Source organism: Chroicocephalus ridibundus, chromosome 7 (assembly GCF_963924245.1).
Source record: "Chroicocephalus ridibundus chromosome 7, bChrRid1.1, whole genome shotgun sequence".
Lineage (NCBI taxonomy): Eukaryota > Metazoa > Chordata > Aves > Charadriiformes > Laridae > Chroicocephalus > Chroicocephalus ridibundus.
This window is the reverse complement of record NC_086290.1, coordinates 34434087-34458506: the sequence shown is the minus strand read 5'-3', so window position 1 is coordinate 34458506 and position 24420 is coordinate 34434087. Positions and strand designations below refer to the sequence as shown.

Genomic DNA, 24420 nt, shown 5'->3' with positions numbered 1-24420 from the left:
AACATGAAAAACCATCTTGGTTCCTGATGGATGGAAATTAATCTCCCCTTCCGCTTGATTAGAGTAGTAAAATGGAGTGACTTAGGGTTAAAATCCAGCAGTCAGACATAAATACTATTTGCATGTGAATCATCACATGCGCGTATATATCACAAACCCGGAACCAACTTCTCAACATGTAAGTGAATGGAAAGAGTAACAGTCCCTCTGCTGATTTAGTGTAATGTGCAATACAGGGTGAAAGAAGGAAGTAGAAGCGGCATCAGGGATAGCAACAGTTAAGCTAAACCTGAAATAATCAATATTTTCAGAGCTCTTTTCAGGGCTCCTGACTTATTAGTCTAAAAGACAGTGACAGAAGCTAGGCAACCTGACACGCACCTCACCGAAATCTCACTATTTTGCTTCAGCAGAACTCATGACACAGCAGGCAGAACAGTGGGAACTGGGTAAATATCTAGTGCATGCTTTTGTGTTTATATTCACAGCTACTAAGACCACAATCGCATATCTAAGTCACTATATTAGTTGCCTTCTGTGTCTCAAAATCAAGAAGAGATGAGGATGGGTATTCTTACGTGTTTTCATCAGTGCAGCAGTTTTTTCAGAAACAGAGGAAGAAACATAAAGTCCACTGACTTGTTGAGTCCTAGCTTTTGCCACCCTCGTACCATTATCAAATTTCACAAGCACTCCCACTGAAATCAAAAGGGCAACTTGCAAAGTGTAACACTGCTACGAGTGAATGACGGTGCCTTAACACAAATGCTTTAGTTATCTGAGAATCAGTAAGAGTCACAGAGTCCTAGGGCAGCATTCTCGGCAGATCCAGTAATGTGTTTACACACGCAGGGCTTGTTTGGAAACCTCTGGAAAGTTCGCTACTCGGGGTCGTGGTTAACGATGTCTCACCTTCAAGCCAGTACTACCTGGTGTTTGCACAGTAAGTCTTTGAAGCTGGTAAGACGCAAGCTGAAGCTATGCTGCACGCAGGAGCTAGGTATGTAGAAATGCAAATACTGCTTTCTGCTTAGGGCTTAGCCCATTTAAGCATAAATGTGGAAGATCATTTGTTTTTTATGAGATCAAGGTTCCACATACAAATGGCAGGAACGGCCAGCTCATGACAACGGTAGATGTTTGTCGTGCACAGTTGTTTTCATTTTAACAAGTGTGGTGTTGGTTTATTTTAATTCTCACACTTGTATGTTAAAAACTATCCACAGAGAAAAACATCAAATGTTTCCTAACCAAGGGGATCATAATGAAATTTCAGTTTCAATGCATTCTCCTAAACATGAAGGCCTGGCATTTCCCTACACTTGCTGAACATCTTACGGTAGCAAAGATTCTTGACACATTTGTCTGTGCTGCACTACAGGAAGCAGTTTTATTCTGCAGTTTATTACAACCAGGGCTCTGCGTATCCTTTTCAGAGGAAATTGTGAGCATCCCGTTCTGGCACGTCCTCACCTTTGCCATGCTGCAAACGGTGCGTGTTGGCACCAGCAATTCCAGTATTTGAGAATATACAGAAGGACTTCCACAATCTTTTCTTACTTAAACTCACAAGAAAATCTTGTATTTTGAAGTCAGAAATTATTTTTTAAAAATAAAAGCTTTTTCTTTTTGAACAGAATCAAACCATAGGTCAATCACAATCAAACTATGAAGCAGACTTACCGGGCTACAAGGTATTAGTAGGCCCCCAAAAGATATTAGAGCATTTGATTTGAAATAAGAAATTTCCAGAATTTGCTTATCTTTAATCCTCAGTAGCCAGGCTTGCATTTGTACAGTAAACTGGCGAGATGGCTTTGTTTAAAGGCCACCTGCTGTGCCTGTGGATTTCACAGTGCTGCTTCTGCGTCTTTGACTTTCTCAGTGCAGTTCAAACGGCTGCCTGCAGGCAGGAGCCAACCCCAGAGACGTCTCTGCCTCTGACTTTACGCTGGAGGAAAAAGCTAAGGGTTGTTGGTCAGAGAAGCTCTCTGCGTGTCTGACAGGCGCCTTGTGTCTAAAAAGAGACTTTGAGTGCAAGTTATTCTGGAGGTATCTTGTTTAAGACGAATGGGCTAGGATTAGGGTTGAATTTCCTCTATGGATCAGCCCAGCCCAAAACTACCACCACAGGCTATAAGCAGCACACTAAAGCTGAGATCTGATTAAGTAGAGTTAGTTCACCCACACTCCGCACACTAATCTGTATGTCTAACCACTGTTAACCCATTCTAGAGGCTACAGAATTATAGACCTGGATGAAAGGAAATCTTCCAGAGACATATTGGCCTGATCACAACATAGAAAAGACTGGAAAGTGACAATTTTTGTCAATGAAGTGCCCATGCTAGATTTCTCTTGCATCACTCGTATATTATTAGTGCAGTCCTGGTATTGTTACTGTTGACCTTTGAAAACAACTCTCTCTTGTTCCTCTTAAGTCAAAATACACCTCTTCTGCAGTTCATAACTTGCCTCTTCCATATTTGTTGACTCTTGACATCGGACAGTGCATAAAACCGATATCACTAAACTATACCGTAAAGGCTGTGTGTGTCTAATGCAAAAAGTCTGATATCAGTTTTCACTCAGACACAGGCACAAGTGCTATTCAATTTTAATTCCTATTAATTTTTGCTCCTAAGTGATAACTACATGTTCAGGAAGTAAATACTTGCATATTTAATCAAATATAAAAAAATCAAATTCTAATCAAAATACCATTCTAATATAATCTTCCATGAAAAAAAGCATTACAATATGGATGTCCACCACAGTCACACTGCCTTGTCCGTCTTATGAGAACAAAACTGAGTTCAAAGAAAAATGGATGCATCATACGCTGGAACAATGGAGAAGGAAATTTTCATGTAAGCCATAGTATATTTGCATATTCAGTTACAACTCGTTTATGTTTCTCAAACAGCTTATCTGTTATCCCGGTAACTGATATTCTAAAGTATCTCGAGCATTAATACGCACACAGCCGTACCTTGGAAGAGCAGTGATCTTTCCCCACTTTTCTACGCAGAACCTTCTCGGACCATTGCTCCCCCGTAGAGAGGCAAATCCCTCATAAGGTATGCTGGACGTGCCTGTAACAAACTGCCAGCGCAAACAAAACATGACGGATATTGGATACACAGATGGTGCAGGTTAGAAATTTACTGCTGTCAGCATACCCACTGAAGTCCAAATGCTTATGTAAAAGCGCTCACAAAATAAGGAAATTTGTGAGGCACAAGTAATAAAAGCTACTCCGAATGGAGGATAAGGGGAAACGGGCCATTTCCTGGCAGGACTCTAGAAGAGACAACTTATCAGACTGATTTCCTTCAAAGGTTTCTCTTTGGAAGAGTAATTATGCTACAGAAACACTGTAGAATAAAACACTCTTGATATCAAGTTACTTAAACTTAGGCCTAAATGAGTTTTTTCTTTACAGTCTTTTTTCTGTATTAAGAGGAACTAATAGAAAAGTAACAAAGTATGACAATGGCTTCCTCTTGTGCCTTTTTGGCTGTGTGGATTTCAATATCTTTACAAACCATTATTAAATACTATAAGAAAAGGACTAAATTCTGAAGGTTAGGTAGAATGCCCACGGACGTTTGCTGAAATGCTGTCTGTTGAGCAGATTTAGTTAGAACCTGTCACGAACAGAGCAAACATGGTTTTTGACAGATCAGAGGATACTTAATTTTTAACGATCTGGATATGATAAAAACTTTTGGCTAACCGATGTGATAGGAACATATAAGCAGACATCTCTGGCTCTCCATCAAATGAGATGTCCCACACTGCTTTTTACAGACCTTTATAAAGTACTTAAATAAAAAAAGAAAATCCTTCATCACACTCATATAGGTAACTCAATGATCAGATGCAAATTCTGAATTGTTAAAAACAGTGGATTTCATAATACCAAGAACATGGTATGGTGTGGTGTGGGGGGTTGTCTGTTTCTTTACAGGCATGATGGACGTAACCTGAATTTAAAAAAATTAACTCAATAGTAAATCCACACGTATAAATACTCCTCTGTTGAGAGGTTTTTGTCCTTCATCAGCAGGATGACTGGATTCTGCAGGCTGACTTAGTGAAAATGGAATCGGGCTGATTTTCAGATTTTCATCATTATTTTCTAATTTTCTAATTTGAGGCACTTTCATTTCCATCTAAGCTTTCTTCTTCCTAAGCTGCACAAATACTGTTAAAATTTCTACCCAATCAGCTACCAGTTACAGAGTCTTCCTTTTCTATCTTCACTAGTCTTAATGTACATTTAATCAAACAATAGTAAAGGATCATTGACATCAGATACTTTATCTTAAGTGTATTTTTAACTTAGAAAACTATAAAAATAGTTGTGAGCTTCAGTCACTTAGAATTATTACAGGAAGTCTCCGAGGCTTGTAAGGTTATTTCCATTAGGCAGCATCACCGTTAAGTTTGTGATGCCATATGCCCGGATGGAAACAGTTTAGCATCTAATTTTAACGCTGCAGACTATTTCTACACAGATCAGCTGATTTCTTACCTGTAAAAGTCTTAGTCGTTGTTCATTGTTGAATCTTTCCACAGCAGCCCAGAACCACCGAATTACAATGTGATTGTCATGATAACCTGTTAAAACAGGAAGAGCCTTTGAGTGCTACAGAAGTGATTGACAGAACCAACTTTCTGTTCAGTAATTTTACTTCTTAGCTAAGAGCTGAGAGAAAACTATTCTTGAAATCATTAAAAATCTTAAAGGCAGAGAATTAATTTACTAGGAGTGCTTTTGCGAGCACTTCTCCCATTAATCGGTCACTAACAGGAATGCCAATTCTTGAAATATTCCAGTGCTGTGCTTTTTATATATCTAAAGCTACAAACGATGCTGCAACTGACGCTGCAACCATCTCTCTTGAAGTAGTTCCCAAATCTTCCATTGTTCTCCAATTATCTCAACTGCCAGCCCGCAGTCACTGGGATTACTTCTAATTCCCTGTCATCTTTGACAGTGGAGAAGAGGTAGATCCTAAGAATGGTTACCGTTTCCTTTTGTCTCCAGCGTCTGGGTGGTACTCTACTAGTGTGCGGGTGAGCACAGTACCTTCTGTGGAGAAGGCCACTCTGTTAGGCTGTCCAGACAAAAATAGTAAGGGAAGAGCTGCATGGGGAAGCCGTGAAGCAACCAAAATGGACAAGTTACCTTCCCCTAACACAAACTTAACCACAGAAATTCAGAGGATACTGAAGATTTATCTCGTGGGATGGTTCTTTAGTGTCTTAGGAAGGGGTACTTCCAGGCCACCCAACACTGCCAGCGAACAAATCAGAATTAAGGTTACCTCCTCTATACTCTGTATTATTTCTCCAGTCGCTCAAGTCAATTTCTGCTGTTCCAGCTATAACGAGTTCCAGTTCCCTGGCGTCAAACACAGACACGAGCCTTGCATCAACCACCTGTGAAAGGAAGTAAAACACATAGCACTGTTTCTTCATTTATTGATTTCTGCCTCCCCATAAAAGGCTTGTCTGCTACTAAAACATTTATCAGGTAACATTTCTCTACAAATGGAAAGAATTAAGGTCTTTTTCTTTTTAAAGGCAAATAAATGTACTTTTTCTTCCGTTGCAGTTCCATTCAGTTTCATTAGAGGATCGCAGTGATTGGGAGAGAATTCTATTGGCAAATAATACTGAATTATTTCAGGACAAATTAAGTTCAATACATCAGTTTAATTATCCATGTTAAAACAGGAGAGAGAGAAATACCTTGGAATATACTCAGGCCAACGCACTACACTGAGTAGGGCATACGCACAAAAAACCTCAAAGGCCCAATAAAGAAACAGATGGGTCACCTCAGCAAGCACTCACTGCTAATCATACAAATAGTGATCAATAGTATTTTCCAGTTTAAAGAAGATATAACCATAGTGTTTAAGTCAATGACTAACAATGATACCGCCCCCCAGTCCCAATAGTGTAAAGACACTTCTGATTATATATGTATCTGTTTTGGGGAATTCTGTATTTGGGAAATGTATATGAGGAGAAAAATATTTTGGGAGGATAAAGGAAGAAAGTAAATTTAATTTTGGAGTTTTTTTACCTCATAGAAACCACGAACTAGACTTTCTGTTTGTTGTACAACTCCTCTCTCAATTCTCCATTTCACCATTCTTTCTATGTATTCTTTCTTGTTCTTTTCAGTGACGGGGATGTTGGCACCTCCTGGCTTTAATTCCCGTTCTGTGATCTTGTGAAGAAAATGACCAAGTGACAACAGAGTATTATAAAGACAAAAGAAAGGATTATAATAATTTAAGCTTTTAAATTGAAGTAATTCCTCAAAAGCACTAGCCAAGACCGACTTCAGCGAACTGGAATATGTGAAATAAGAGGACATACAAAAAAATCTTTTTGTTTGATAAAATCATATTTAAAATCCCATTTAGTCCGAAGAATCTTGATGTTCAGTATGAAGAATAAGCTGAGAAGAAAAAAGAGTCTTTACAACTATTAAAGTAGTGAAGTCTTCTAAACAATATTGTAACTAAGGTGTTGTAATACCTTTGCCTACTAACTCTGCTGCACTTAAATTCAGGTAAACTACCTCCAGCAGAGCAATACAAAATTTTGATATTTCAGATAGCCTCCAGAAAATCTCCTTAACCAGAAAGACATGTTTGACCAGATACAAATAATAATCCCTACTCAGATTTCAACATTGTTTTCATCAACCAGAATTTTATAAAAACAAGTTAAAATCACCATGGAATGATAATCATTCTTCCAAATAAATGTTTATCTAGCAGTAGAATACACAAAGGAAATTAAATTAAGAATCTTGCACACCTGCCCAAAAACTTCTTCATTTACAGTAAACGTGAGATCTAGGATATCATGTATATCATTGTCTTTCATCCACTGCAAACTCTGGTGAAACTCCTCGTCGAGATATTCCAGGTCACTCAGGTCACAGAGTCTAACATAAAGAAGAAGAAAACACAGATGATGATACAGATGATGGCAGTAGCATGTGCTCAGTAACTAAACTCAGGTAGGACAGTCCTGAAAAACAGACTGAGAATGGGAGCCAATAGAATAAAGAAGACACTACTTCAAATCTGTTTGTTTTGCATAGTAATAGCAGTTACTGTATGACACAAAGTGGTTTTGTTATATACAAAACTCCAGAATTTATTGATTTGAAGACACTCAAGTGTAGTTTAAGTGACATCCTGCAGTAACAGCCCCTACATCAAAGCTGATGCATTGGGCACAATGTCCCATCTGCAGAGGTGGTCTGCACGGCCCATCAGTTCTGAGGGAAGTGAAGGCCCAGGGTTCAGATGGAGAAGTTGCATGAATTAGGCTGTGTACAAAGGTGGCTGCGCCATAATTTTTAATTTTACTGTTTAGAGAACCACTAAGCTAAACAATAAATTTAATTTGGCAGGCACACAATACTGGTATTAAAGTTCATCTGAGCTAAATCCTCATTCTTATTAAAATTATTCTGTTAGCATTTAGGTACTTTCAAAATACACGTGCAATAGGAATGGATGCATTACTCCACACTATTAGAATGTATGATGTTTTATACGAGAAATATCCTTCAAGACTTCTCAAAAACAGCTTTCAAATGGAGGGCAAAGAGTGAAGCACCTTAAGTTCATTAGGTCTTAATTCCAGCCATGCTAAGCAAGTGCAGCTCTCATTGTTTCAGCAAGAACAGGAGTAGTAGTTCTGAAAACAAAGTCTAAAGTATATCAAAGTAAAGCTCCTTAAAATGGAGATTGCCAACAATCGGTCTACCTCTGAGAATGGGTTTTGCAGTCTAAGATACAAAGTGATTCATATCCTATCCTGTGAGTCATTATAAGACAAATGAATAAGAACTCTATTAATATCTGGAATAAAACCACAGCATTTCATTGTACAACTTCAAACGTAAGATTTTGTAGAAGAAAGCTGATAACATGGCTAAAACAAAACAGGAGGTTTTCATACCAATCAGAAACAACATTCTGAGTTACTAGGTAACTGGCTAATAACCATAAGTGGAAACAATAAAACTTTAAAAAAAAAAAAAAGTCCTACATTGAAATAAAATGATTAAGTTATAAATAATGGCCTGTCTTGCTTGACGATAAAACACCATAATTTATCCATACACAAAAGGGCATCACCCACAGGGAAGGAACCAAACAAAAAAGGAGACAGAACAATTCTACTCACATTCGGAGGAGGGCTTTATAAAAGGGTCGTGTAAAAAAGGCATCTAGCAAATACTGATGTATCAGAGCAAGACCAAGAATTCGACCACTAAACCTGAACCTGGAAGAGAAAGAGTTACAATCGTTACACTGAAACTTTGTGGTTTCTACACTGCTCTGTCATCAAAACTTACATATATTTCCAAACAGCATTTTAAAATCAGATAGCTATGTCTGAATTGTGGTATTTTTGGTTTTTTCTTTTTTTTTTTTTTCTTGTACATTCTTAGTAAGGCACAGAAAAAACACAAGTCCGCAGGGTGTGGAAAATCCCTCAGATACCTAAGTTGCAACTTCTCAAAAATGTCAAATCCCTATTAACCCCATCAACCCCTGCCAGACCAGCCTCTTTATAAAAGCATATCTTCCAAAACCGTAGCCACTCTCTATTTTCTTCACAAACCCCCACACAGGATTAGCTTGTTTTCACATTACTGGGAGGCCAAAGGTTTTTCTACCCTTTCCCAGCCTGATGGTTCTTGCTCTCTGTCCTTTCTGCTCGCTCTTCTGACTGGTGATTATGGAGGTCTATATATATATATTTTCGTGAACAGCAGCCTGAAGCTTTTATATGTTCCACAGTGCTCTCCAGTCCTGTGTCAATGGGATCTAAATGATCTCCTCCTCTCCCCTCTCTCTCTCTTACCCTATTATCTTCATTTTGTCAGGTGAGTAAGGAGGGTTGGGGGATGGGGGCGGGGAGGAGTTTCATAGGTTTGGGATCAGATGGCAGCAGCTTTGAAATAGTAGGGCCTTTGCAAAAATTCCCATAAGAATAAAGATCCAGTGTGAAAAAACCTCCACATCTCTGGAACTAGATTTAAGTCTGGTATTCTTTTTCAAAGAAAATGTTTCTTAAACTTTCTGTTTATGCATCCTCAGGAACATTTTTCTGGGAAAGATTAGGGCCTTATTGTGCCTGCCTGTACACAGGGTTTGCAAGATGAGGATGTGGCATGCACAGCCCTCTCCTTCCACGTGTAACTGCTTGTCACAGCTGCATTTTCTGAACTCCCCTGAGCCTGTACAAGACCAGTGCTGTCACCGGCACCAGCACTCCAAAAAGAGAAGGGGTCTGGGGGGTTATGCCTCCCTTGCCCCCAGGGTCTCTGGTCCAGCACTGCAGAAGTCAGGGATGAATATAAAACGTTGGCACAAGCTGCATAGCACGTAAGGGGTTTTTTCTCCCCTTTTTGCCAGAATGTTCTGCTTTTCCGGTACAGCATATGCCATCTATTATTGCAGTATTGTAATTCAACAGGTAGACTGCTTCAACTAACTAAACTGGATGCAGCCAACCATTTAATTATCTATTAATTTTTAAAACAAGTAATGAAATTCCATTCTGATATGAATTCTTCATAACTGGCTTCCAATAAATAAGAACTCGGTACCTATCTGTCCTACACAGACGAACAGCTGTCACTCCATTATTACTGCAATCTAACTACCTACACAGCAGAACCCTCTGTTAATATTCACAGTACAGCTTTACAGACTTTGGTGATGCCAGGATTTAAATCAACTGAGGGCGATTTAAACTGGCTTATAATGGTGAAAATGGGATTAAGTAAAAATCCTTGATAACTATTTTAGTATTATGTGTGTACGTACAGACTTTGCTTAAGAGCTATGTAATCAGCAGTCTTCCCCCCGCCCCCAATTAAGATACCTCCATAGATTTCCTTCCAATTGGTATATTGGGTCTTTCCACTGAGGAGACGACTTTACTCTTTAGGAAGACTCAGACAAATTATATACAGTAACACTTGTTTGAAATCTCCCTTAATCTCCACAGCTGACAAAAAGCCAATGTTTCATTCTTTTTTTCCCCCGCCATGCACGAGAGGCTAATATTGCTTTCATGAAATGACTGCTAATGTACAAGAAATGCAGAGAGTTGTGTTCTGAGACAATCCCATGGTGCACTTTCCAAATCATAGTTTTGCTGACCTTGTGAGAAATAAGAACATTTAAAACCACAAAAGAAAACAAATCAGGAAACTCTAAAGAAATGTGATTATGTTGCTGCTGGTTAAAAAGATCAGATTCTGTGTTGTATGTCCAAGCAGATATGAGCAGTTGTCTGCAAGGGAGAACAACAGAAAACATATCTGAAAAACAAAAAGAAAAATAATTCTTACCACTCATGGTGATTGTCTACAAAAGCAGACATGGGACTTATTTGTACTGTATAGGTATCGTTGGCTGAATATTCAAACAAACCATAATACGGATTGAAGAGCTCTCTAGACACCAGGAAAAAAAACTCTCTTGAAGGTCCACTGTAGTCCAACCTTTAAAGAGAAACTTGACATTACTATAAAGCGTTCACTGTGTGCAAAGAAATGCAGAAAATCTACATTCCTTATGCTATATTTTAATTAAAATTGGTTAAGATTTTAACCAGAACCCTTATCCTGAAGATTGCTTAATGCCAAGGTATGTGAAGTCCTCATGGGGCTATTCTGAAATGGAATGGCTTGGAGGACGGGAATGAAGTGCTCCATGCAGGCTGCTCTCATCAAAAATTTTGGCTCCAGCCGTAATGGCCTCTTTGCCACAGGGATATTACCAAATAATTGGGGGCGGGGGGGAAAACATGAAAAGAGCTAACATTAGATCTGTCTGCATCTGACAAATGAAGAATGAAAATGAAAAATGCTCATATTCTGTCTTTGCAGATTTGCAACAATAGGACAATTTGCAGGATAATCTTTCTGTTTTGTTTCTGCAATATAATCTGAGATTACTTCAGTGATTTGTCTTTCTTGGTCTGAATTTTCTTGTCTGTCTTCCAAACTTGAGCGCATTTAAATGTCTTTTGGAGAGTGCATTTCCTTTGGTTGTTTGGGGTTGGTTTTTTTGCTATTTCAAGATTCCGGTACTAATGAACAAGGAATCTAAATAACCCCTTCTTCCTGAATCATTAACAAACTTCATTGCTGACAAAGCACTGAGACTGAATTTTGACATTATGCTGCAGGTCATCATTATGTTTCAGTTAAGTATGAAGTTAATGCTCTAGTAGAGTTTGAAAATGGGAAACTAGAGATTTTCTTGTGGGGAAAAGAGATTATTAGAATCCTAACAAAGAGTTATAAAGATACACCTTCTATAGATATAAGATTTCATACTTGACTTTTAAGGAGATCTTGCTTTTGACTAAGACAATGCACAGACGGATGTATCACAGAGAAGGTCAGCTTTCACATAGGACTTCTGCTACTAATGTTTTGACTCATGAACTTTTACAAAAGACAAACCTAGATGAGAGTTGTTTCTGAGGATGAAGTTGTCAGGAAAGTAAAGGTTAGGTACCATTATCAAGTTGAGGACAAAGCTTCTTTCCTGTGTTGAATAAAAGCCATTTTCCCTTCAGTCATTTGGAAGCACTTTGCTTCTATTAAGCTTCAGAAGTGAAGTACTGAAACAGATCTTTACCCTGGCAAGAAGGGCAGATTCCATCCTCAAATTGCAGAAAAAAACCCCACCAAAATGGTTAGGTATCATGGACAACTGTTGGATCTTAATCTTGGCACAAATACCAGGATCAAGCAAAGGGTCATCTGGAAGACTCTTGCAAACTTCTGGGAGAATCAGACCGACTACGAAATTTTAAGATAAAATAGAAACTGTGTGCTTGACGACCAGCCATTTCATACAGATCTTTTTGTACACAGAGTTACTGTGAGTCATGTTAAATAAATCAATCACGAGAGTCCTGCACTGCCAGTCAGATTTATCCCACAATTAAAGGCTTGGCACAAGGGTGAGAAAACTTCATATGAGAGGTATGCAACCACACAACAGCTGCCACTGTGGGGCATTTGGGTATTCAGGAGTAGAGAAATATGTTGTTGGCAACATGACTCATGTCTCCTAGGAAGTACCATTAATACTTCAGATTTACTGTTCTTAAATGTAAAGCAGCTTCTGCTAATAGTTAATAGAACTTAGGGGAAATAACTTGAAGGAAGTTTGATACTTTGTACCTTCATTTATCACCACATGCAGTATGAATGTAAAATCATTAAACTGGCATCACAATTGCACGACTGTAGAAATTGAAGGTTCAAGGAAGATACCAAACATTATGAGACTTATGATAAAAATCATATGAACAGCAATAACTATGCCTGAGTTGCTCCACTTACTAATTTATACAGTAATAAATCAATAGTTACTAAAATCTTTTCATCTGCAGGGATTTCATTACCCATGACTCTAAGACTTACACCTCTTTACCGAGAGGAAAAGAAATGCAGGAGCAAACTCCCACTTAAAAACTTAAAAAAGGAAAAGGAGGAGCAAATAGGAAGCAATTAACTTTCAGTATTCCTCCTCCTCATCGTTCTCCTCCCCTCCACCCTGACCTGTCTTTCTACACCTAGACAAATAAATAGTTTGATGTGATACGTATCCTTGCACCATCTCTGATGAAACAACACTGTTTGCACACATCCTTTCTTCGTTCAAAACAGAGATTTGTAAATAGAGAATTGACGTCATTTTAATTTGACTTTGCTCTTAATTAACTCATTCTTTTCCATTAAGAGAGCCTTGTGTAAAGCTGGATGTAATGGGAACAGGATGTGTCACCCCCATTTCCAGGTCACGCTTCATCTTGCTGTACAGAGTGGTGGAATGCAAAAGCCAGACTGTCTCCTTTCATCAGACATCAATCTGGATCAATCTCTATCTCAGGTACGATGGTAAAATTTTCCCTTTCATTTTTAAATCTGAGTCGAGGTTGCAGCTGTGAAAGTAAAGGCTGGTAGGGCTGTGCAAGACAGTCCTCGTTCCTGCATCCCCGCCCTGCTCTGTCAATACAGTGTAATCTCATCCTGCACCAGCCTTGCCATTCCAGTTCTGAGTTTTTCCTCAGACAGCAGGGTGATATTATTTATATGAACAAGTCCACACTTGGCTCTCAGCTGTCAACATTTTTTATTTTAAGACTCCAGTGAGTCCTTATTAGCACTAAGCACTTCAGGGTGAACTTTGAACAAACAACAGGATTTAGGGGTTTTCAAAGGCAGACTGATTTTATCTCATCTTGTATGAGATGTTTCTACTACAACTTCACTATTTTAAAGACTCACACATCGCGTGGCAATAATGCACACTACAGCATTCCAAGAGCTGTGTGCTGCAGTTTCCTAAATATCAAGGAATAAAGTCTTGAACGTATAAAATACATTAATGAGATATATCAATAAAAATATATGCGTCTAAGGCAGTAGGCTTTAAGATCTGACAAAGGGGTGAAGAGACAAAAGAGGCAAATAGTACATCGTTCCAGTTTCACTTGCAAAGAAAACCTAACCACATCTTGCTTCACAACGCACATCTCGCAACCTGAAACACGTTAAACTTTCATTAGACACAGACTGAGTGTTCCCTGAAGTGACTTTGAAACACCAGGAATATTTGTGTTTATCTGAAAACTAGCAACAGCCTAATTGCTTTTATTTGTGACACAGGCCCTGGCCTGGAGAGGCAGCGAGCACCTCCTGTAGCACTGAGGGCTTTCGGCTCCCATTGCCTCAGACCAGAGTTGAATTAAGGATTAAGCCTCTAGCTTACCCTTGAAGTACCCTCCTTCCAACAAATGGCAGCTGTCTTTTGACAAGCACTGGGCATATAATGTCAGCACTGACAGAAAAGAAATATGAATAACATAAGAAAGTTGCTTGTTTTTTCTTTGTTTTCCCAGCAACATTCTGAAACACACACCAACTATTGTGAAAATTCACATAAACACATGCATTACTTCTGCAAAGGCAGAATGCTTTACATTTCACAATGCCTAAAAAGTCATCTTGAACAGCTGTATGTTCTAGGCTTATGTATGTGGCATTTCCTGACTGTAATCCTTCCTCTTTTCACTCTAGACCACAAGAAGTTTGGCGAAACAGCAGCTGCAAGACACACTGAGTTCTGAGATCACATTTACTTCCCTGCTCTACTCACCCTTCTTCCCCAACAAACGTGACATAGAGTTTATTCCTCTGCAGGTCTTTTCTTGAGTAGCCCATGATCTGGTTAAAGGCATCTTCTAGCAAGTGATCTCTCCTGATGATTAATCTGAAGAGCAAAATAATTTTGAAACAGCAATTCGTGAACACGAACCACACTATTTACACTGCAAGGTAACAGGGTTACTTCAGACAGATACACATTTCTGCCGGATAATTTGATCCGGACCAGGCAGCTCCTGTCTGTTAGTCTATTTCCCTCATGGATCTACTTTAGATTTCAATGAAATGTCTCTCATAAAAAAGAAGCGTAGCTTTATTTTTTCTACCCTGGTTTTTCCTTAAATCAAAGGCTTCAATGGGAAAGGTCCTGAAGCGGGCATTTTCATTAAAATTAAAATCCTTTTGTAAAGCTGGGCCTCTAAATCAGTCTTACTCTAAGCAAGAACCTAACCTTTTACGTAAAAATCAGTCTCTTAACAAGGAAAAAGATAAAACCGTGGGAAAGTCACTGAATGGTAACTTCAGAATCACATATCCTGACACTATCACCAGTGTACGTGTGACGGGACAAAAAGTCTAGAAGGAATGCAATTGTTTGTCCAAAACCAGACTGAAGCATTGCATGTGAAAACATCATCTAGAAGAAAATTGTGAAAGTGAGGAAGTGCCATAAAGATCTAAAACAAGAGGTGAAAGAATCCTCCTTACTTAAACATTTTATCTTCTGCCAAAAAACCTGTGTTTAATTAGTTTCCTGAAACTTAGCATGCTTTATATTCAAATACTGCCTTATGCGTGCGTTTGATCAGTCAGTCAGAGTGAAGCTGGGAGCTGCTGCTGCCTGCACAGAGGCAGCTTCCCCCTTCACACAGCCTCCCGCAAAGCCCTTGCTGGCCATGCTGCTTGTGCAGAGATGTGTGCACAGATTGCACACAGAAGCGGAGAGGCCAGGAACTGCCAAGGTACCTGGGCAACAAGAGGACCCAGGCAGTATGCAAGTCGTACTGGGGTCCTGGTTCAAAAAAAGGTAGCGGGTCAGTGTATGCCCGGGAAAGCAACCCCGAGAAAACTTGCTATTAAAACAATCAAGCTGTTGTTCTGCTTAAAAATCCACGGTGTGATGGCAAATAGGTCAGGGAAAAAAGGTGGAAGAAATGTAATGGATCTTACACGTAGCAAATGCCATCTTCTTCTACCAGCTATTTGCCCCAGCACTCCTGACAAAACTTTCATAGATTAAGCTTTAAGTGTTTATGATTTCATTACATTACATGCAGACAAGGTCCAAGCTCTGCCTCCTAAGATTGTTTAAACAATACCATTTTAATCCCATTTCAGTTGTGGAAAACTTTTAACAAGCTCATATAAATGAAGTCTGAGCTCTGCACTAATTCCTGCAAAATGCAAGAAATGACTGACCAAGGGGAATAAAAATAATTAACACACCCCCACCCCCCCCCCCCGTTCTAATAGAAGAAATAGTTAAAAAATAAAGTTCTAGTGCCTCAGGGCTACTATGAGCGTATCAAACTATAATAGTTCGATACCTGGTACAAGACTTGGTAATTTACAAAATTATGAAGGTATCGTATGATGACGATCCTTAACACAACAGTATGTAATCACACAATTACCAGATACATGAAGGAGGAAAGACCTCACTCCCAGCACTCTAGCATTCAGAGAGCTGAAGTAAAAATATGAGCAGGTTTTTAAGGCGATCCTTAGAATTTAATAATATTTAATCTTAAGAGTCCTCTTTATTAAAGAGGACTGTGATACCAATACAGGCAATGATGTAAAGAAGATAAGCCTACCTAGTTTTTTCAACAGAAAAAGACATGAGAAAATATAACTGTTTATATCATAGCAATTGCCATAATGGAAGAATTCAGATGCTTCCTGTTCTGCATGCCTCTTCCCAAAGCGCTTTTTGGCACTTTATTGGTAACATTTGTATGAAAATATAGTTGGAAGAAACATAAAAAAAGAAGTGCTTAGAACTTGCTGTGTCCTCCACTATGAATCACATGCTGACACTAAGCCTTTTATGACACGCTTTGTATTTCCAGAAGTGCAAGGGTAACCGTAACATCTGCATTCCTTCTAGTGGGAAGAAGCCTCTAGACGTGCAAGGCGAAGGCAAGCTGCCTGAGAAACAACTCCAGTTTATTGAGATTCTTCAACATACTTCAGTTTCCCTGGGCCTTGTCCATATCCTTTAGTCTCCAACTTCCTGTAAAAGTTCCTCAGTTTGGCTTCAAAATCTCTTTTGTAAGGAGCTGGAGCTCGGGCATTGGCACGCTGAGTACCTGCAGGAAGCAATACGCAAAGGATGAGCTGTCGTGATATGAAACGATTAATGTCCCATCCTCTACTGAAAAGACTCCTTAATAGCAAAAGGTGTGGTATGTGTTTGGTTTAGTCACCTTTATAAAGAGTAAAAGCTACATATCTTCAAATCTGCTCTGCATACAAGACTTTTTGGTTGCTCATTTTGAATAGTATCATATTTCTAAAGTAATTCTTAAAAGAGCAAATCTAGGTCAATGCAGAAGATGGACTAAAAAACCAGCACAATCCACTGGAAAGATTTAACTTTTGTTTGTGAAGTACACTTTACGTATAACCTTTAAAATAGCTCATGTAATAAATGTTCTGCTCTGTTCTGGTTTTAATCTTACTAAGAAAAACAGGAACTCAGAAACGAAGCATAAACAGACTGTAATTTTGCTGTGCCCCTGTTGAATACATCAAGCTGAAGAAGGAAGACTTTTGGAAATTCCCTAGTAGAAGTTTTTCCTTGGGGAAGTAAAAGGAAGAAAAATACTGGAAGAATGGAAAGACTACCAAATTTAAGTTTGTGGAACTTTTCACTTGTAGCTGCAGGAACATACGTGATGGTCGTCTAAGTGAATTTATTTTTGAGAAACTATTTTTGAGGGTCAATTTCTTAAAAGCAGGGAGAGATGAGATCGTTTGCCAAAAAAAAGGCATACTCTCACCTCTGCATGCACAAGCCTAGTATATACAAATTAGGTATTTAGTCTCATCTACTCTGAATATTACGACCATTAGAACTTTCGCTGCCTCTCTGGATATATTACTTCAATTGATTTGACTGCAAGACAGTGTGCCAAATAAGCAGTTAATCCTAGCCCTTTTACGTTCCTCTTCTTGCTCCTCATTTTTTTAACATTAAATTCCTCCCCTGCATGCCTGTGTAGACATCTCCCACAAAAACTCAGGGGTTGTTTAAAATTTCTCATGCCCTACAATATACATAGGTTGTCAACTACTTATCTGCAACAGGTGGTCATCTAACAGGCCCATAATGCACTGGAAATACAAATGAACAGTTTAGAAGCACGTACATGTAGACTTCTGTCTTTTAAGTGACAGTCACTTCCTTACATGAGTTTTCTTTTGGCTCCCTGTAAGAAACTAAGCCAATACAGAAACATTTATTGCTACTATGGGGGAAGGCATGAGAACGCAACGTTTTCAGGTTATGAAAGAGAGAAAACGTGTATCCGTTCAGCCTGTGGGCAGAGACCAGGGGAAAAGAGAGCAGCTTGCTTAGCCACAAAGCGTATGGGTCTGACGGCAAAGGCGACGAGCACATCCTGCGGAAGTGGCTGCTGGAAGAAGCTGCAGAGTCGATCTCTCTGCAGAGATCGCAGAGAGAACAAGCGAGATCAGTATTAACACTGGGTGCCATTTACAGGTCTTTGAAAGACCTGTCTGACCAGAAAGACACTTGCCACTCGTTCTAGGCTTAGAGTGGTGTGTGGGAGGAACAGAAAGCGCCAGGGAATCCTCAGAGCTCCAACATGCAGGACCCCTCTGGAAAAACAAATGACGGTCATTGATTAATGTATTGTGGTTCTCCTCTTTTACTGAGAGCACCAAGGGCTTCTAAAGGTACACTCAGCTAAGTTCTCTAGAAAACTTACAGAAACTTGAAACTGTAATCAGCCTTTTGGTTATTGGCCTTTTCCCCCTACTTTGTTTGTTTCGCTTTGGGTCAAAGCGGGTACAAAAACATAGTCGCCAAAAAAATGCAACAAAAGCATGCTTTAATCTTAACCCCTGAAGGAAGTTTTTGCTGAGACATACCGCAGTGCATAAACCTGGTAACACATTAATTCACGGTTCAGAAATCAGCAGTATATTATGCTGTCAGCACATGACAAGTCCTCATTGCAAATCAGATGCATATGCCAAGAAATTCCTGGGCAATTACAGTGATTACGTCCGCCTTGGGAACAAAAGATGTTAATGGAAGAGCTAAAAAATGCCAGTGATGTGATAATCGTATTTGATTTTCAAAGAGGTTATATTCTAAAGCAGATATAAAGAGTATCTTCATGACTATTCATCTTTCCCAAAAGAGAAAGTAGAACTGATTGTGACCGATCTGAACAATGGATCCTTAACACACAACGTCCTGCAGTGCAGCACAGCCAGTTTAGCTGACAGAAAAACACAGAGCCTTCATAGAAATGATGGGCTATTTACAATTTCTCATCAAAAAAGTCATTTGTACACCAACACAAACACGCATACTCGCAGACTGACAGGGCAATTCAATGGTCTCTCTATATTTTTCTATGAAATAGAATAGAGATTACAATTTTAAGGAGAACAGGACTAAAACCATCACTGTTCATCCTTTACTGTGTGCTGCTTCTTTGAGGAATAGATGAAAATACCATGTTAAAGACTGAATGTATTTTGAAATGACTTTGTTAGAGTGAAGCCCTGCCAGCATGCTTCGGCGCATGTACTAATCATGAAGAAATTATGACTCTGAAGGCCAAAGCTGGTTTTACTCATAAAAGACTGCCAAGTTTGCAGTTGGAAATAAGGTGCAAACATCCAGATTTCATTCTTCCTTTCTCTTCAACAAAGGGAAACAGTTACATCTAACCCATATATTTTCCAAAAATATCAATACATGTGAGTATTATATTTTGCTGCTTTGCAGAATGCCATAAGATCATTAAGGTTTTTGGATACTTTCTTCAAATAGGTCCTACAGAGGTCCAGCAGCTTGAAAAGCTACCACTCATGACATGTTTATGAATGGTTTTAATCTGGTTTCTTGAAAAGGCAAAGCTTTTTATGATTGTGGGCTGGGAAATGCCCATAAAAATCACAGTACTTTTTCAGATAAAATTTTCTTATTGTCTGGAACTACCTAGAGGTAGTTCCCGAATTACATCCTGAATGTTCTCCACTTATCTATACTTTTGTTATCAAATTTGTAGAAGTCCCCTTAAGCCACTTCCAATTTACTGCAGTGATTTTATTTTACTTACCTATTATCTTTCTTGAGAAAACTAAGAATAGCGACATCTATAAACTTCAAATTGCTGTAATTAGCCTTCAGAGGTCAAATGAAACTTGCCATGTTTGAAATAATTTAGTTCTGATCCACAACTTAGTTAATATGTGATCAACTTCATTCCATTCTGACATGTGCATTTCCAGACAGCTGCAACGTGCTATCTTTTGAACTCATGTTAAGGGACAACAATCTGACTTTACATAAAATTGTCACTCATTGCCCCACAGCCCCACTAAAACTGGCATTTTAATGTACAGTTATTACATCTCATATTTTTAATTCTTTAGGCGTCAGGATCCTGGCATGAGCAGTCACTTAGGTGTTTCACATCAGTGAACAACAGGTTTGCATGTTTTACAAGTCAGAACAAAATCACAACCTCTGAAGCTGTAATACGCCAATTTTTTCTACTGGCAAAACATCTTGTGAGCCCAAGGCAAAGGTTCAAGTTTGACAGTCAAATGCAATCACACTTGTTGACTTTGCTCAAAAATAGGACTAGATCTTTGTTGCTGCTGGAGCAACAGAACTTGTATCTTCAGAAAGGTGGAAGGTCATTGTATGCAGCATAATGTAAACTAAATCATGGGACTGGCTCTACTGCAATACCTTACGGACACCATCATAATGAAAGTACCGCAGTGACAAGCTCACTGACCACTCAGAAGGTGCTTCAGCTTATGTAACTTTACCCATCTAAAGGTTGGGGAATGAAGAGGGGAATAGGTTATACTTTCAAACAGCAGGTTCTTGGCTTTAGGCTGACGTGATTTTGAATTTGGAAAGCAAACAAAAAAATACAGTCAAACCATTTTTCTATTGTTTTTGTTCTCTGACTTTGGGGAAGGCAGCAAGAGCATGCTACTGACTTTACTGATCTGGAACTGGTCCTTACCAAGAATGAGAAACGGTCTCCTACAGTCCCTGCAGAAGCTGTGCCTGAGCGACTTACCTGGAGAGTTCTGAGGCGAAGACACCGGCGAGCCCCTCGGGGACTGGCAATAACTAGGATGAAGTAAGGCATGTGGCGGCACATATGACATTATCTCCTCTTCAAACAAGCTGGTAAAAAGGAGCAAATCAGAAATAACACGTTTATTTGAATGAATGGCATTTTTCCACTTTCTGTGAAGAAATCTGTAGTTACTAGCCTGCTTCCTTTCCACCGTGCACACTTAGAGTGATACAAAATATTTTACTGCCATTCCCTCAATCAGACCTTGAAAGTTACCAGAAAACAGTAATTACTACTTTTGTGGGACATCACTATACATAGCATGGTATTTGTTTTCAAGGTTGAAATATAATTAATCGCCTTTAAAATTTGTTTGTTTGGCTTTTGGGAGTGTGTGGGTATGTGGTTTTTTGGTTCTTTTAAATTGTGTTCTTGTGACCAAGGGGTCAATAACCTTAATCACACTTTCCTGGAAAAAGATCTGCAATACTGCACAAAGACCAGGAGCAGAGACAAACGTTCTACGTCTCCAGGATTAAGAATCACATCTGAACTTGTTGAGCGTATTCAATAGTAAGCTTGTTGGCATAACAAGTTATTTCCTTATACTATCTTTAATTCTAACACTGTTGCTGAAACAGGTATATCACTAGTCTGTTCAGGTTGAGTTATTTCATGCTTCATCTGTTATTGCTACACAATTTTTAAGAGAAAACCAATAAACATTTGGCAGCCTAATCACTGCATCCGGTACATAGAGTCTGTATCTATATTAAAATTTCAGTCTTTTCCCAAAAATTGACACAAGCAAATCCAAAAAGAGACAGAATATCTAGTATCAGAATGGATCTGATATCAAAGCCTATGTTGGATGTTAAACACTACACAGATAAGAATAAACTGCTGAGCTCATATATAAAATTCATTTTCAAAAATTGAGCTACAGAAAGAATCACAAGCCAATCTTTTACTACAGAGCTCAAACAATGAAAGCAACGTTCAAATAAAAGATTTTTCTCACCAAGTTTTTTCACTGAACAAATACCTAGAAAAATTTTTTGCATGAGGTTTTTTTGGAATGGGTATTTTCTGGCAGTTCTTTTTAAATTCATGACCATGTGTTCTTTTTCTCCAAGTTACATTTTGATGCTGAAAATGTGATGAAATATAAACCACTGCTTCAGTCTTGGATTAAATGAAGAGTTAAGATGATTATTTGTGTTGCATACAAACAACACGTTCGGAAGAAGAAACTGAAAAGTATTTTCTTCCTAACGCCTGAAGCATAATGTAATGCCATTCTTAAGAGTATTTTTAAGAGTGTGATGCACTGTATTTCCTTCAGTCCCTAAACAGATAGGGGTTGGTTTGTTTCTTTTAAGTTAGCTGCAACTTTATATTTACTGAAGCATATGAAAAAATGTACAGTGTTCCCAAACAATAAAGATATCAGAAACAGTAATTCCACCCAATTATTTACTACATCTCAGAGTGGTCTACAGGACAATTATATCTTTCCCCCCCAGCTGAAGAAACAGAGGCATGGACATGGGTACAGTCTTCCCTAAGGTCATTCAACCAGCCAAGCCAGATACACAACCCAGGTGTCCAGAGCCCCAGGAAGATTGAGTCGTCGTGATTAGAGTGCAGTTTTCTCAGGGTTTCATAGAGAAGGGTCATGATGACACCCTGCTGGAAGATACTGTTAAAAGTAAAAATCCACTGAGACTAAATAATGGTAAGAAAAGACATTTCATCACCTCAGTACACCAGTATTTTAACTTAGCCGACCTTCAGTTTTACACTGGTATTTACTCACAATAACTCGGTCCAGTCTTGAGGTTTAGCATCCAACATTTTAAGAAACTAATGAATGCATAGATAACATTTTATCAATAGTATGTCCTCAGGGCAATTAGATTATTAATAAAATGGGAAGAAAATCCTCAAGCAATGCTTTTCAGTTAGATTTTTTTTTTGGGGGGGGGAAAGTAGATTAAGAGAAATATAATGTGAAGAATAAAGTTATTATATTATTATTATTATTATAAAGTTATTCTAGGGAGGCACTGGTTACAACTTTTCTCTTAAAAATTTGTTATACTTTTCTACAAAAGGAAGACTGCAATCAAAATTTTTAATTTGCTTTATTTCCATTATAAGTTATTTGCAGTCTTTGCTGTTAACAGAACACTAGAGGGAAGAAAACCCATTCAAAGAGCAATGATAAAATCATTTGTGCAACCCTTATTTAGAAACAAATAGCTGAAGCCAGACTTTTCTGTGTAAAACCTGTGCCACCTCCATGCATTATATATCAAAACAAAAATTTAAAAGGTTTATTAAGAAACAATATTTGCATTTTAAAAAAGCTTCTGCATGGCTTTAAAATGAGGGTTTTTTTATAGCTGTAATTAATTCAGAGATTTAGGGACCAGAAAGGATTATCATTATGCAACCTGACCTCAAAATACTACTACTAATGCCAATCCTATTCCACTAGATTCAATTTTAAATGTAGTCATGAATTTCTTCATGCGCTTTTAGAATGGATGCGAATACAACGTGAAGATACAAGGGTTTAATCCTAGCAAAATCTCTGCCCGATTTTTTTGATTTAATTGTTTAAATGAAAAATACTAAAGCAGCAGCTTCCCCTTTCGTGAACTCTGTATTTCCTTTATTAAAGGGGACAATGCTTGACAGCATAGTGAAGAGGCAGCAAGACGTTAAGTAATAAAAACACATCTCAAGTACGAATGTTCACAAATACATTCCCAAACCACGGAACTAAAGAGGTGCATTCTTGAAGCAGCAGGATGCACATTCTTGCAAAGAGGTCTAAACTGCACCGCCTCTCCAAACGTCAGAGCTGGATGCAACAGGACAGTGAAAGGTGGTCTGGGCAAACCCATATAAATCGCAAGCACAGCCATCTTGCACTTGCCTTTCCTCAGACAGAACGTCACATTCCATCACTTCTACCAAAAAATGTGACCTCCAGCTACCATCTAGAAATTGACCGTGATGAAAATAAAGTATCTGACCCTTGAGTTGTAGCTCTTCCAGCTGCAAGTCGGAGTACTGAAAGGGAAATGATTAGGTCACGAAATCAGCACGCTCTACTCACTGAAAGGCTCCTCAGCAGCTGCCACAGCATATTCCATACGTGCATCGAAAGCAGCAGTGCCTACCTGAGTAACATGACAAGGTCTGCATCACTGGATAAACGCACCAACCCAGGTGTTCCCTCTGTCCGGATGAACTGGATCTTCTCCCTGTGTAAGCGAAAAAAGACTTCCAAAATATCTTTTGCAAATAAGGCACCAATGTACACCACAGCAACAAGAAAGAGTACAGGGTATACCATAAAAACCTCTGGGTTATGCTTCTGTATTTCAAAAACCATTTTTTTTCCCTTGCCACAACACGTCCACTTGAGCAGGAAAATATTACAACCCAAAAGCTAATTTATGCTGAGGAGTGATTCTCCTGCTGCCCTCATCTCTTCAATGCTCGGGCTGCTTCAAGTAGTACAGCCATCCAAACAGTTAAAAAAAAAATAATTTTTTTTAAAAATCAGTCATTCAAGTTCACGCTAGCTGTGTCCCTGCATTCAAAGTAGAAGGCTGAGCCCTGTGAGAGGTCATTACTATTCCGAAAGTGAACTGTTTAAAGAGGTACTGTCTTTTTTTGAACCTTTGTACAAATGCAAGCCATACATCACAATGCACACTTGTGATTTTAAAAGCGGGGTTTTCATGCCACACTGCATTTAAGAGATCTTCCAGAAAAACCCTTGTACTATTTCTCCCCCTCTGTCCCACCCCAGTGCACACCCTTCCTCCCAGAGCC

The 24420-nt window shown here is 38.8% G+C and overlaps 1 protein-coding gene across 4 annotated transcripts in view; it reads right to left on the bottom strand.

Annotated features, from left to right (window-relative positions):
* The window catches only part of HECW2 (HECT, C2 and WW domain containing E3 ubiquitin protein ligase 2), a 182829-nt gene that overhangs the window by 11570 nt on the left and 146839 nt on the right, over positions 1-24420 (bottom strand). For all 4 annotated transcript variants that reach the window (XM_063340740.1, XM_063340739.1, XM_063340742.1 and 1 more), the window contains 11 exons: positions 23760-23843; positions 20563-20672; positions 16449-16569; positions 14250-14363; positions 10418-10570; positions 8236-8334; positions 6850-6979; positions 6104-6250; positions 5337-5451; positions 4541-4626; positions 2993-3105 (listed from right to left, as the gene is read on the bottom strand). In XM_063340740.1, coding sequence (XP_063196810.1) covers positions 2993-3105; positions 4541-4626; positions 5337-5451; positions 6104-6250; positions 6850-6979; positions 8236-8334; positions 10418-10570; positions 14250-14363; positions 16449-16569; positions 20563-20672; positions 23760-23843 — 1272 coding nt within the window. The remainder of the gene's footprint in view (positions 1-2992; positions 3106-4540; positions 4627-5336; positions 5452-6103; positions 6251-6849; positions 6980-8235; positions 8335-10417; positions 10571-14249; positions 14364-16448; positions 16570-20562; positions 20673-23759; positions 23844-24420) is intronic.